The sequence below is a fragment of the Haliotis cracherodii genome, unplaced genomic scaffold (assembly GCF_022045235.1).
Source record: "Haliotis cracherodii isolate W230 unplaced genomic scaffold, xgHalCrac1.p SCAF_1, whole genome shotgun sequence".
In the NCBI taxonomy this organism is placed as follows: Eukaryota; Metazoa; Mollusca; class Gastropoda; order Lepetellida; family Haliotidae; genus Haliotis; species Haliotis cracherodii.
Window position 1 is genome coordinate 53,069,740 of NW_027266264.1, and position 15,351 is coordinate 53,085,090.

The 15,351-nt window shown below is 40.2% G+C and overlaps 1 protein-coding gene across 2 annotated transcripts in view; it reads left to right on the forward strand.

Annotated features, from left to right (window-relative positions):
* LOC139465573 (retinal homeobox protein Rx1-like) overlaps window positions 1-14,633 on the forward strand; it is a 21,665-nt gene extending 7,032 nt beyond the window's left edge. Inside the window, exons 1-3 of one of the 2 annotated variants that reach the window (XM_071247294.1) lie at window positions 3,984-4,027; window positions 8,526-8,761; window positions 13,328-14,633. In XM_071247294.1, the coding sequence (XP_071103395.1) occupies window positions 4,009-4,027; window positions 8,526-8,761; window positions 13,328-13,783 (711 nt within the window). In that variant the 5' untranslated portion in view covers window positions 3,984-4,008 and the 3' untranslated portion in view covers window positions 13,784-14,633. Of the gene's footprint in view, window positions 1-3,983; window positions 4,028-8,525; window positions 8,762-13,327 lie in introns of those variants that run through there. The other variant, XM_071247288.1, reaches the window with a different exon arrangement.
* Window positions 14,634-15,351: the final 718 nt, after the last annotated feature.

Below are 15,351 nucleotides of genomic sequence, written 5' to 3' on the forward strand. Positions count from 1 at the left end.
AATCTGTTCTGGCCTCGAGGTACCGCCCGGTCTTGCTGAAGCGCCCGCTCTCGCATCGTAGTTGATATCGCCTCGGGTTTTCCATAAGTGCCTAATCAGCTGTAAAATAGCATCGTATTTCTGTGTGAGCTTTAGATACTAGCGCCGCTATCTGTTATTAACCTATCAATTTGATACGGGATAAATAGATATAATAGTAATTCAGGTCGATCGGATATTAGACAATATTACAGTTATTTTACAAAGGAATTATTCGCCGTCATGACTATTTGTAACCTAACAAAAACAGCACTACATGTACTTTATAATAAAATTATTATCATTAGGTTTTAATTTGAAGCGGTAGTATCAAGGTACTATAAAGATAGGATTGACAAATGAATTTCAAGTTCTTTATTTTTTATACAGATGCTAGTATCTGTATCGAACTTCGCATTAGATGAACCCTGATAAGTTGAAATTCAAGTCAATGTCAAGACTTCATTTAATCATAATTCAAGGAATTTAAGAAAACCATAAATGTCGATTGTTGGGTCTAAATTTAAAACTTTACTTTTACGTACAAGAATATATTTTATATCGTAAGAAAAAACCCGTCAAACTAAATTTAGTTCGACAATTTATTAAAATCGGGCTAAGTTGAGTGATACACGTCGATCGGGTTAGGTCCTTTATTTATGAATAAGGAAATGACCTCTGCCCTTGGTCTGCAGCAGATGTCGAATTTTCATCATGAGAGTTTGGTTAAAAGTGAAGGTTGAAAGGCCAGGCCCATTAACTCACAGCTCCTTAAGATGTGGGGAGCCTCGCCGGTCAGTTTCTCTGTCAGCTAGACATGGGGTTGAAGTGCTCCTTGACCATTAGATCGCGATCCCGTGTAAATGAAACACATGCTGGAACTCTGTGTGATTTGAGATCAATACCATTTTGATAAACATATTGTGATTACATTGAGAAATTCGCCATATGGTGCAACTATTGTTTGTGATTTCAAAATGGTAAGTCATTTCAGAAAAGACCTTTTACAGTTTATTTGCTGGAGATCTCTCGATTTACATACTAAGTGAAATGGATTGCCTTTAAATGGTGGGATGAAATAGCAGTACTTATTTTACAAATACTTTTGACAATTTCAATAGCATATTCATTGAATATAAATGATTAGGGTTAAAATATATTTATTATACAATACGTGGTTTGGATGAAAGAAGATAATACATTTGAGGAGCATTCACGCAAGCGAAATATACATACATCAGGTTATAGTTTGAAGTGTATTTCAGAAGTGATGTAGAATCACACCTACCCTTATACACAAACTACATGATAATAATTTTCTGAAATAGAACATGACTTATATTATCTCGTATTCGGTGAAACATTATTTTGTATGTTTGTTGTACAACCCTTTTGAAAATAACATATGACAAATTACATATTAAGAACTACCGTTGCCACCAACATACAGTGTAGAGTCTTGCCTTGGTTACATAGCAACGCATTGCATTAAAATAATCGCTCTAATTTACTGCTTTCTATTTAAATATTGTTTGTTTTCATAAAGGTCATTGGTCATTCTAATGTTAACACATTTATAAATATAAGTATGCATTTAGTAACTAACTGTCTTGAGTCACGACATTAATTTAAGACGCGATGTGTGAAATGTTGAATGTGTATGTAGGTGACATGTTTTCAAATATAGATCTGAATAGAGAATCATATTAACACTATCTTGGTAACACGTTCTCTGGTAATGAATCATATATCAGACACGATATACAAAAACTAACATTAGCACAAAAATTAGTTTTGTTATCACTATGCGTACAAAAACATAAAAAACACCGATTCAAGCATAAAAATTATGTGAAGTAGATCATTTGTCAAAAACGTTACAATGCATCTAAAATTACTTTTTCATTATGTAAACAGAAAAAAACAACTTCATAAATCTTTTTTTTTAAAAACAGATGTTGCATTTTCTCCAAGGGCCTCTTTAGTACTGCGATTCCTTAATATGTGGGGGCGAGCTACGCGACAGCGCAGGAGACATACCTTCTCACTAATTATAAGGGTACCTGGTCTATTTAATTCAAATGATTTGATTTTGTCATACACTGTTGACTAGCAAGATGTTATGAATGGATGAATCAATTTTTAGATTTTCAATTTGATTTTCTATTCACTGGCATTAAGTTCCTAATTGTCGTGAAGGACAAAACCCAGGAACTGCAAACCACGTGGGGTCATGCACAGATGCAGAAAACCGCGCCTTTGTTACCCGGGGGCCCGGCATAACACCCAGCAGCCGAGACAACACCAGTAAAAGCCGTGTATTTATGCAATTTGTGGAAATGAATTATTATTAACATGTTATGCGCGTAGTACATTTTAAACAATAATGTTAAATTGCCTTTTTTGAATTCATTTGAATTTTATAACCTTTCAGTGTGATGACTACTTATATGCATCGTATTATGATACATTGAACGAATAAATAACTGCGACAAGAAATAATTCCATAATCATAAGAAATTATTTCTAAAAGCAGAGTCCATTGTACGATTCCGACTATAGAAAAACGACCAAACCCTTTCCATACGTATCAGAAATCCCTGCCAAAAGCAGAGTCGATTGTGCGATTCCGACTATATCGTGAGCATTTGTTTATGAATAACTATAAAAAAGTGACCTTACCAAGTGTTCGCGAAAAGGTGAGCGTATCTCGCACCACCGGTGGCACCCGTCACAAACACGCGCAAAGGCAAGTCAATTGTTCACCTGAAAAACACAGGAACGTAAGGTAAAACATATTTTCAAATCACGGACTTATGAATGTCATACCAATGTCATCAATGACGTCATAATTGGTTTACAAGGAGAGATTACAGTAATACAACGTTTTATTGCAAGTGTTTGTTCCAAGCCCAGACAGGCTGGTTTATACAATATCAGTCAACATAAGATGATATCAATATTCTTGGGGCTTTTCTTAATTAACCTTAGCAATACAATTACAACAATTAACGACCCAATGGTTTAATTAAATTATACATCCAATAGCGCGGAAATATCGGTAAATGCCAAGAGAAATTTGAAGGCTAAATTATGTCTTCAGACAAGAAAATATGTTACATGGTTAGTTGTGATTTCTTCTAACAAAATTATACGTTATTGTCCGTGTCCTTTTGTGCGAGATATCATATTATTGGCAGTGGGCCTCGCTTCACACAAAGAGATAATAACGCTCATTAAACGGAGGCAGAGGGCCAAGGTTTCAATGGCCACTTACACCGGACAATGGCGTTATTTGCTCGCTTGCTCACTCTGCTACTGCTTCAACTAGATAAGGACGTAACGAATGACCCTCTCCCCCACCCCACTCTTTGTCCTAATCGGGGCTATAGCATTAGAACAATGGATCAGCCGCTTTGCCCGGGGCTAGCCGTTGTGCTGATTCGGATCAGCCATCGCGACGTCATAGTCAACACTGCAGGATGACAAGTCTTGTTTGTCCATTGGAACGGTGTCCTCCTCCGATAGCTTTGTTTCAGTCTTGGTAAAAGTGTCCTAAAAAGACACATAAGGGTTTTGTCAGTAAATTGTATGGTTAGTTATCGCGATGGCACATGCAGAGGCGAGATAGCATTAAAATGTTTTCATTTCTTAATGTTCTCTGTTCAGAATTATCGATTTTTGTGTGTTATCCAATATTTCATAACAAGGCGCCATTAAGGTTTGTATTACCCAGGACGTGCTTTCTACCTTTTCAATCGGGAACCGGTTCTTATATTGTAACGATGGAGCTTAAAAGGCGCTAAAATTAGGCAGTGGTGATACAGATCAGGTTAAAAAATATTAGCGGTGCAGTTAGTTTATGTTTGCGTAAGGAGATTCGTGTTTCCTACACCCACTCACAGAATTCCAGTAATACATTTGAGCTTTGTAACAACGACGCAATCCGTCCTTCTGAAGAACATTCTGAAGGGCAGGGGTGATGTGGGCATGGAAAGTGAGTACGTGAGTGAGTGGAGTTCACACTAGTTTCATTAACATTGTAGCCCTTCACAACTGACAAACAGAATTATGTCTCCACTCGGGGATAACCCAGATAAATATTCTAAAAATACTCCTAAAAAAGAGACGTGCATGTGTATGAAAAAGACGTAAAATATTTTCCACCGGATATTCTTTGGGAACTGAACACGAGTCTTCTACTGCCACGCGTACGCACTATCCACTAAGCTACCCGTAAGAGGTGAGCAGTGTATCATGGGATATACTGACTAGGGAATGGATGCAACTGTCAGGTAGGTAGCAGATATGTCACAGAGGCCTGCAAACTATCGAGTTTGTCTGGAATGTTAGGTCAAGAAGACATGAGTAAACAATCTACGTCATAGGGGTACGTTGCCACGCAATGAGTAATGTCAGTGAGCCTGACCACCCGATCCCCATTTAGTCGGGTCAAACGACAAACATAACATATTTGAAATATTTGATAAAAGCCCAGCCCAAAGAGCCCTCAGGCATTTCTGATTTTTAAAATCACGAAAGGCGTCAAGACGGGTTGCATCAAAAACTGCAACTTCGGAATGAAAATAATTATAAAATGTGGAGCCGGAACTGGATTTAGCATGTAGAAAATGAAGCGCAAATAAGTTCAAAAAAAAGAAGAAATGTTTTTATGGGTTTTCACAGAGCGTGGTTGATGAATTCGGAATAGGTGTTTATGAATCAGGCCGGTTAAAAAAAAGAGATTTATAAGTTGTTAAAAAGTGTATTTGGAATATGGATGTGTTGTGGGGTTATTCGAGCAGGTACGGTAGACATGTATCGAAAGGGGTTTAATATGTGATAAGAAGGTGACCGGGGACTGTGTGGGTTTGGCATATTGGATGGTAGGAATGTGTGGGGGTGGGGGTGAGGGTGAGGAGGGGGTTGGGGTGGGGTGATAAAATGTATACCAGGGGTAGTGGTAAGTGGACTGAACTCACAAGGCGTGGCTCACCCCACACCAATCAATGATTTGTAATGCTATAATGACAGGGGCTGTATATTCACAATAACAATAACCCGTGTGACGTAGTCGGGTCGGATTACCGAGTGGCGAGATAAAGCCCTCCACCAGCATGGAATCCCACCGACCACGGGAGCTCGCCCATAGCAGATGGTCCCGCGATCAAACTAACGACACCACCAATATTAAAAAATGAAAATTGTTCCGAGGGTCTTGTCAGTTGGACAAACCCCCTTAATTACCCCAATTTCAACTAGACTGTCATCTCTGTAGTTCGCATTTGAGCAAATAATATGTTTTCTGGTTGTGACGGGAGAGAGCCGGAGGCCATGAGAACCGCGTCGCTCTGACGGTATCTTGACAGACCGTATTATGCTTCGCTTAGATACTCCATCGACTAATTTGTAAACCCTTCGACTCGTTACAACAATTAGCGAGGCCTCCGCTCTGATGTCCATGGTGTTAAAACCGATGCAATCTATAATAATTTTGATATGTAGAAATATTGAAGCGAGGCATTTGGGCTTGAAAAGATGGGTGGAAACCCCGACAGATTCTAAACGTAGTCGTCAGTTCGCTTTTGTCCGCATCTTAATTAAATTAGATGAAAATAAATAATAGAGCAAACGCGAATTTCATGCATAGGTAACTCTGAAAAGCTGTTATCATGTTGGGGGAGCTAAAAACTACAATGGCTGATTCAGCGCCTGGGGGATCCCAGCGGGACGCAAGCTTGTAGAGCGGGGGGCGGGGCAAGCGTCCGCACAGGGGCTCATGTTACGGTGAACAGGTACCGCCACATTAGGACCTGTCTGTAATCAAATAGATGCTACACACTCACCCTGGTCGACTATTTTCCAACGTACATAGACGGTAGCCGGAAAGAGCCCCCTCAACAAGCCTGGTAACCACTATCCAGTGCGGTTGTCGAATATATAACACACTTGGAATAGAGAGAAAGAGAGAGATGTTATTGACGGTAACCACCCTCCAATCGATGTTATTGTCGATAACAATCCTAAAGAGGTGTTTTGGCGATAGCCATGCTTCCGATGTGCTATTGGCAGTAGCTATCCTTCCGATATGCTATTGGCAGTAGCTATCTTTCCGATATGCTGTGGCGGTAGCCATTCTTCCGATATGTCATTGTGGATAACCATCCTTCCGATATGCTGTTGGCGATAAACATCCTTCCGATATGCTGTTGGCGATAAACATCCTTCCGATATGCTGTTGGCAGTAGCTATCTTTCCGATATGCTGTGGCGGTAGCCATTCTTCCGATGTGTTATTGTGGATAACCATCCTTCCGATATGCTGTTGGCGATAAACATCCTTCCGATATGCTGTTGGCGATAAACATCCTTCCGATATGCTGTTGGCGGTAGCCATTCTTCCGATATGTTATTGTGGATAACCATCCTTCCGATATGTTATTGTTGTTAACCATCCTTCCGATATGTTATTGTTGTTAACCATCCTTCCGATATGTTATTATGGATAACTATCCTTCCTATTTGTTATTGTGGATAACCATCCTTCCGATATGTTATTGTGGATAACCATCCTTCCGATATGTTATTGTGGATAACCATCCTTCCGATATGTTATTGTTGTTAACCATCCTTCCGATATGTTATTGTTGTTAACCATCCTTCCGATATGTTATTGTTGTTAACCATCCTTCCGATATGTTATTGTTGTTAACCATCCTTCCGATATGTTATTGTTGTTAACCATCCTTCCGATATGTTATTATGGATAACTATCCTTCCGATATGTTATTATCGATAACCTCCTTTCATTTTGTCCTTATCGACAACTATCCTTCCGATATGTTATTGTTTTTAACCATCCTTCCGATATGCTGTTGGCGGTAATCATCTACCTGAAACAGGTAAATGAGCGCTATGATCTGAGACAATAAATTATATAATTTATGTTCATTTGTTGTTTAACGCTGCCCTCAGCAATATTCCAACTATATGACGCTGGCCTGTAATTAATCAAGTCTGAAGCAGACAATTAATGATTGATCTTGTGAGCAAAAATCCACAACGTCGGGATACGCCGACACGCCTATACGCCGACACGCCATCAACTCGCAGAGTCTGACCACCCGATCCACAAAATCGCCTCTCACGACAAGCAATTCCCACTCCTATGAGTGCCGGATTTACATTGTAAATTATGTAATCCATCAACTAAAGCAAGCGAATATGCTTATATAATGAAACCATTCTCTTATGAAAAATTACCGTATAGACGCATCCTCGAACTGTCCATCAAAGTGTCAAGAAAATGTCAAAATCTAATAAAGTTTAAATTATATATTCTTAAATATTCAAATGTTAATATTCTTGTACCCCTGAGGTAAGGTGAAATGGGTACTCGTCTTCACAAATGCAAATATGTAGTTCCAGCCCGCTGAGATACCATGCCGCTGTCTAACATGGCTATACCACTCAAAAACAATATACTGAATCCGACAATCTTTGTATTACGCGGGGCGATCGGGTAGCCTAGTGGTTAAAGCGTTCGCTCGTCACGCCGAAGACCCGGGTTCGATTCCCGACATGGGTACAATGTGTGAAGCCCATTTCTGGTGTCCCCCGCCGTGATATTGCTGGAATATCGCTTAAAGCGGCGTAAAACCAAACTCACTCACTCACTCACTTTGTTTTACGCTTACCAGGCAGGGTAACAACAAATACCATGTTTAAACGTCTTTTGCTATGACGCGGCAGGAGATCGAACTCCGACCATCAAAACTCCAGGCAGACACCCTGCTTGATATACTGAGTTACAATATATTTGCTTTTAGTTTATATCGACCTACACAAGCTAAGTGGTCGGGAAGAAAATCTAAACCATACAGTACAAGTGCAGCCTCATAAAATCTTAACTTCTGTGGGAAATTCTTCGTTCAATGATCAATCTTATAGACCTGTAGCCAGATCCCGTAAGAGGACAGTCGACGAACTGTGTTCTTTGAACGATGACAGCTGCCTTCGTGATGTCAAGGTCATTGTCTCTCTCTCCTGCCTCCGACTACAATCAAACTGCATTTGACTGGAAACCCTGTATTCCGGGCGATTATTTTGGGGAGGTTTACAATATGCAGAGGGACGTTACTCCGCACCCACGACTCGCTAATCCTCTGACGACAATCATAGTGCCCTTTCACGGCAAGCATAGTCGCCTGTTACGGCAAGCATAGTCGCCTTTTACGACAAGCATAGTCGCCTCTTACGACAAGCATGGGTTGCTGAAGTCCTATTCTACCCAGGATCTTCACGAGTTATAATTTAGTATGACATTCATTGGTCATTACTTGATATTTGACGTCATTTGAGCTATTAAAATCATAAAACCCACATTTTTCTTTCTTTCTTGATTTTACAGTTAATCCCTCGAGGAGTTAATCCGTAATTTCTCGTATTTCAAACATGTACATGCAGGTTATTCCATGTGTAAACAATCTATGTTGTCTGTCCCTGTAGGAGAGGAGATCTCGAGGTCTCGGCACAGTCAGAGTCACAGCGAAGGGGAGTCAGATGGCCAGTGCGGGGACGATGATGACGATTCTCCCAAAAAGAAACACCGTCGAAACCGGACTACTTTCACAACATACCAGCTGCACGAGCTCGAGCGCGCGTTCGAGAAGTCCCACTACCCGGATGTATACAGCAGAGAAGAGCTAGCCATCAAAATAAACCTCCCAGAGGTTAGAGTTCAGGTGAGTTGCCCATTGAGACACAATGCGAAAACGAAATCAAAACATCTGCAGAATCCTCTCATCTTTAATTACCTAATATGATCTAGCCGTCTTTTGTATTTCTTTTTATCACGTACATATGTCGTATTTGGGTATCTACAGTTCTTACGAAAACACTTCTGTCATAAAATGGTGGACCTGTATTTAGGCATCTACAGTTCTTACCTTGCTAAAACACTTCTGTCATAAAATGGTGTACGTGTATTTAGGTATCTACAGTTTTTACCTTGCTAAAACACTTCTGTCATAAAATGGTGTACGTGTATTTAGGCATCTACAGTTCTCACCTTGCTTAAACACTTCTGTCATAAAATGGTGTACGTGTATTTAGGTATCTACAGTTTTTACCTTGCTAAACACTTCTGTCATAAAATGGTGTACGTGTATTTAGGTAACTACAGTTTTTACCTTGCTAAAATACTTCTGTCATAAAATGGTGTACGTGTATTTAGGTATCTACAGTTTTTACCTTGCTAAAACACTTCTGTCATAAAATGGTGTACGTGTATTTAGGTATCTACAGTTTTTACCTTGCTAAAACACTTCTGTCATAAAATGGTGTACGTGTATTTAGGTAACTACAGTTTTTACCTTGCTAAAACACCTCTGTCATAAAATGGTGGACCTGTATTTAGGTATCTACAGTTTTTACCTTGCTAAAACACTTCTGTCATAAAATGGTGTACGTGTATTTAGGTATCTACAGTTTATACCTTGCTAAAACACTTCTGTCATAAAATGGTGTACGTGTATTTTGGAATCTACAGTTCTAACCTTCTGTCAATATAGCGATCAAACCCTTTCCATATGCAATAGAAATCTCTGCATAAAGCAAAGTCGATTGTACATTCCGACTATATCATGATATGTGTTTATGAATCACTATCAAATAGTAATGATAATAGGTGTTCGATGACAAATGGTGTACGATCACAAATAACTTTCAAAATCCCTAAAACTTAAAGCTAATAGCGATGGCATATCATGTTGTAATATCATAGTCACATCAAATGCCGAGAAAGCACGCCGAAATTGACCAGTCTTCGAGAGCTATAACGGGCAGTGGGGTAGCTTAGTGGTTAAAGTGTTCGCTCGTCACACCAAAGGCCATCGTTCGATTCCCCAAATGGGTACAATGTGTGAAGCCCATTTCTGGTGTCCCCAGTCGTGAAATTGCTGGAATATTGCTGAAAGCGGATGGTCTAAGTCGTCTAAGGCGCACGCGATTCGCTGTGCAGAATTGCGTCCCTTGGGCACGCCAGAAACCTATGATTGTGGGTTCGAATCCCTGTTCGCCCCGATTATGTTTCTTGGTTTGTCAGCACCATACCCGTGGGTTTCACCGAAGTGGTTAATGTCTGAGACCTGCTACACTTCGGGCTTTCCTCCCACATTAAGCTGACACGCCGTGATATAACTGGAATACTGTTAAAAGCGGCGTTAAACCCAACTCACCCACTCTCACTGTATCCGTTAGTGCATGTGTATCTAGTTTGCGAGGTGCCACAAACTATCTAGACTTACATCTTGTCTCTGAAATGAACATATCGTAAAGAAAAAACAACAGTTGTTCAATTATCTTAATTAAAATATAATAAAAGGGAGCCCAGTGACTCTCTTCATTTTCCTGATATAGACTTGCCAAACATTATAGACTTGCATGGGCTGTATTTGATACATATTTGTATCAGGGTCTGTATGACAGACTACAAACTATCGTACGGAGTCAAATATTGCTGAATCTCACTGGCTTACCTCCCTTCTCTATCGCAGGCTCCATTAAGCCGAAAAACGCTCTTTAATCAAGCGGAGAAGAGGGCCGAACTACTCCCATACTCCTTGATTTAGTCAACTTTTGTTATAATCAAGTCATTATCAACTCATTACTCAATTTTCTCATCTGTCCAGAATTGTATTACTGTTATTCTTTGTCGGTGAAATGTGTAACGCCATTAGTTGTCGTAATTGTTGCTTTAAGTGTCGTCTCAAGCACGAGCTATGCGAATCAAATGGCTTAGAAATGAGCGTATCTGATTGGCTAATAAGCACATCTCACAATCAAATTAGCACCCTCTCGCGCTAAGAAGCCAACTGTCAACGACATCTTTAATGAGGAAGTGAAGCGAGCTAAAACCTCATCTCCATCACTTTTGTTGTGTGTCAATGCCGAAAACAAAGTAATTGGGGAAACGCAGCAAGTTTAATATCCCCCCAAAGCAGTGACCCGACCCTCGCTGGGGCGACCCTTACTCCGTACACAATTGAACGTTATCAAAGTGATCGTTGAGGGAAATGACCGGTCCCCGTAGGGAGCGTTCATTGTAGTCTGGCCACCGACGTGAAGACATTGTCCGAGTGGACAGATTGTCGTGGTCTGACCACTAAAACTGAGACAGGGAGACATTTCGTTCAAAGTTCACAACCTTGTCTGTCAAGACTATTGCTTAACCGTGATTTCACCAAAAACGAAGTCTGAAAATAGATGGTCAGTCAAAATACAATCAAAATCACTTAACCAAAATGTGTCTTCGTCATTTCTAACGGCCATTAACTGACAAATACGCATACGCACTTAAACGTTACCTTCAGTATATATTTAACCATCCATCGAGGAAACACCCTACCGTTTTTAAGAAACGTGACCAATTCAGACTAACATAGGCCTTACGTATTCGTTTTGCATTTGGCTGATTGCGGAAATTGTGCCAGTAATTTGGCATTAAAAGTACTTGTGATCACTCGCTCTTTAATATTGCATCAAAATAGCTCTGCTTTTGCTTTCAATTATAGTTTGAATACTGTGAAATATCTACATGATATTCTCGAATGTAAAATTTTCCAAATTGATTCAAAATTTTGATATCAGTATTAGTAACATCAGAAAAAATGAAATACATGGATAAGGATAAAGTGTCTGATATTTGCTCCAGTATTGACACGTAACACACGGTGGTCAGGGAAGCATCGTGGAAACAAACTGGTCGTGGCAAGGAATGATAAAAGATCACGATAAACATATTTCATTATGGTCAATGTTGTCCTGATGATATGTAGAACAACTGACATACTATTGTTCTTCGCAACAATAATCCCCTTATAACAGGAACAGTAACATATGTATGAATACAGCCGCTGTTTATATGAAAGGTGTAGAAACGGCAAATGTAAACATTTATTTATGTTGAATGGGCAACGATAACAAATCCCTAGTGTTTAGCAAACGTAATGGAGTTAAATGGGTTATGACAGATTTCTGTGCTACCATTCTTTACGAAATCAAATTTAGTCTCCCTTTGGCACGCTAACGAGGAACTGATAGGCTACAAATTTCCTCCTATTTAATTTGCCCCCTCAGGATAACGCCAGTTGGGATTCTTTCTTCTTGCGCTTTCATGTCGTGCGACAACTCAACTGAGTAATGCGTCTTGAAGCAAATTAATGCGCCAAATTGAATGGGCTGTTATTGAATTAATTAAAGCGCTCTTTAAGACTTTGTTATTAGCTGGGCATGGCGTCTCGGGCCGAAAGTTAAATGTCACATTAAAGCCAATTTGAAAGCCAGGTTAATCTGGACACTGTTGAAGAGATTGGAGGACCATTTAGAAAACGTCGTACATTGCTTCTTAACACGGATTACACAGTTTACACGTGTGTGTAATGGCCGAATTAACCAATGAAAACTCGAGCTAATCAGTTATAGTTTGTACGAAAGGTCAGCAGACACAAGGCACGCACAAGTTGTCATGTCGACGTCTTTCACTGAACGTTGAAGAATGAATTTGATTTAACGCCGCTTTAAACAGTATCTCAGTACATCACGGCACGCCAGTTTAATGTTGGAAGAGAGCCCAAAGTGATGCAGCAGAGGCATGGAGTAGACAAACCAAAGATTGCAATCAGGCCGAATCTTGGACTCAAACCCATGATTACAGGATCATGTCACATCAAAGGGACGCAACCCTGCACAGCGGATTTAGAGGACACGTTAAAACAATATGCACAGGGCACGATGTGTGCTTCTCCTGAGTACAAAAGTCTGTCAGCGTTTGGACATAGATTCCTATGAAGCTGTCGATTTTATTTCTTCGCCGCAAATCCCTGCCCCTCACTTGTAAACGAGACTTGATATACCGTGTATGGACACCGAGAAGAAGCTCCACACATTGTATCCAATGAGGGTATTTAACCCCCCGGGCCAAGGGTACCTTACAAAACCAAAGCATTCAAGGACACTTTATGTGCATATAGATGATTTATCGTTAGGAGGAGATCATATTCGGAGCCTATCAGTAAGGTAATCTAATCTTTGAAACAAATATATCCAATACAGCCCATGCAAGTCTAGATTACTTCAGTTTCAGAAAGAAGAAGAGGGTCTCTTGGATCCCTTTTAATTTCTGTCGTTAAGATAATAGATAGAACAACTGTCTTTTCTGTAAACTATTTTCATTTCAGACTAGATGTTTCTCTATCGGTAGGGTCAATATGAACCTTTCAGTAAGGGAACTTATATTGTTTACTTTTCAGGTCTGGTTTCAAAACAGGAGAGCAAAATGGCGTCGCCAGGAGAAACTTGAGGGCGGGAAGCTGACGGAAAGCTATTCCGGGCCGCCAGTCACCAAACGCACGACCAATGTGTTGACCTCCACCTTGCCACTTGACCCCTGGTTGACCCCACCGATAGCAAGCGCATGCGCTCTCGGTAATGGCGTCCATCAACCAATCACAACTTCTACGCAAGGTCTGACGTCATTAAGCCCAGTGTTCTCACAGACGCCGACGTCGTACCCGAGTTTCTTCTCTCCTGCATTTCAGTCCAACGCCATCACATCTAAACTACATACATTCTCGGGTGTGTTTAATCCCCTGACCGCCAAACTGGGGGACGCCGACCCCAGGAACTCCAGCATCGTGGCCCTGAGGATGAAGGCACGGGAGCATCTAGAGACAATTGAGAAGAAATATACAGGAGGAATGGTCTGAAGCCATCACCACATTCTGGTTTACGTGTTTTAACTCTGGACCCTATACACCGTGTCCCTCTCTATGGACATTATGTACTCCGTGTCCCTGTTGGTGGATTTTTATGGACATCACACATCGTCTTATTCATGGACATTATAGATACATTGTCCCTGATCATGGACATAATATACACCTCACAGTGCTCAAGGACATTGTACACACATCGTCTCCTTCTTGGTCTTCGTGCACACATTGTCCCTGCATTTTACACAATGTTCTTGTTCATGGTCACTTTACACAATGTTCTTGTTCATGGTCACTTTACACAGTGTCCGTGATCAGGGACATTGTAAACACATCGCCTCTTTATGGACTTAATACACACTACGTCCCTTTTCATGGACATAACATACCCCATGTCCATTTATGGACATTACACACGCTGTATTTGTTCATAGACATTGCGTAAAACATATTATTAACCATTCATGGACATTATACATACAACGTCCCTGTTTATGGACGTAAGATGCGCGTCATTAAACACAGAAAGTCTTGACATTTAAAACACCATATTCCATTCATGGACATTAAATAACATATCCATGCTGATGGACATTATGTATATATTGTCAATGTGTTTTTCCTAACTGTGCAACACTGGCCTGGTAAGAACAGACTCTCAGCTTGTATGATGGTGTCAAGTTATTTTGTGATGTGCCTGTTTCATTATGTAAATACATTATCTTTATAATCTGGACGGTTCCCGTGACAATGGCACATGCGGTTAGGACACACAGTTATTATATTTCTTTTCAAGGTCCAAACTTTGCTTGAATGTTTGCTGGATTTATGCATTGTGGTGTAGTGATGGATGATGTATGCAATAAATATTAAACAAAACCTTAAGATGAGTCGAGTTTAAGTTGAAATAACAACAGCTATTTTCATGATGTATATACTACACATGCATTCATCGTCTTTCTTGTTTGTTTGTTGTTTAACGCCGCACTCAGCAATATTCCATCTATGACGGCGGACTAATTAATCGAGTCTGGACAAGACAATCCAGTGATCATGAGCATCGATCTGCACAATTGGGATACGAAGACATACATAGACCTAGTCAGCGAGCCTGACCTCCCGATCCCGTTAGTCGCCTCTTACGACAAGCATTAGTCCTGCACCATGACTGTGGAATATATTTATTTTATGAAAAAAATACATCTAGCAACACATACAAAAGCAAGTCTAGCCAGCTCTAGCAACTCTATAGGGATTTTTTTCATTTTTAGAGTCAAGAAGGATATTGTGTAATATAAGATTTCAGATACAAACTGTTAGTCTAGACAAGCGTGGGTTGCTGAAGATCTATTTTCACCCAGATATTCACGGGCTTAGTAAGTGAGTTAGGTTTAACAGTATTTCAGTTGCATGATATGGTGGCAGTTTAGGACGTGGGTGAATAGACCAAAGTGACTCAAGTCGTCGACGTTTAAAAGTTAGGTATCAGGGCAAATCTTGGATTCAATCCCGGACCAAGCCGAACCTGTCATTCGGCAGCCTCGATTATCCAGATAGGATTC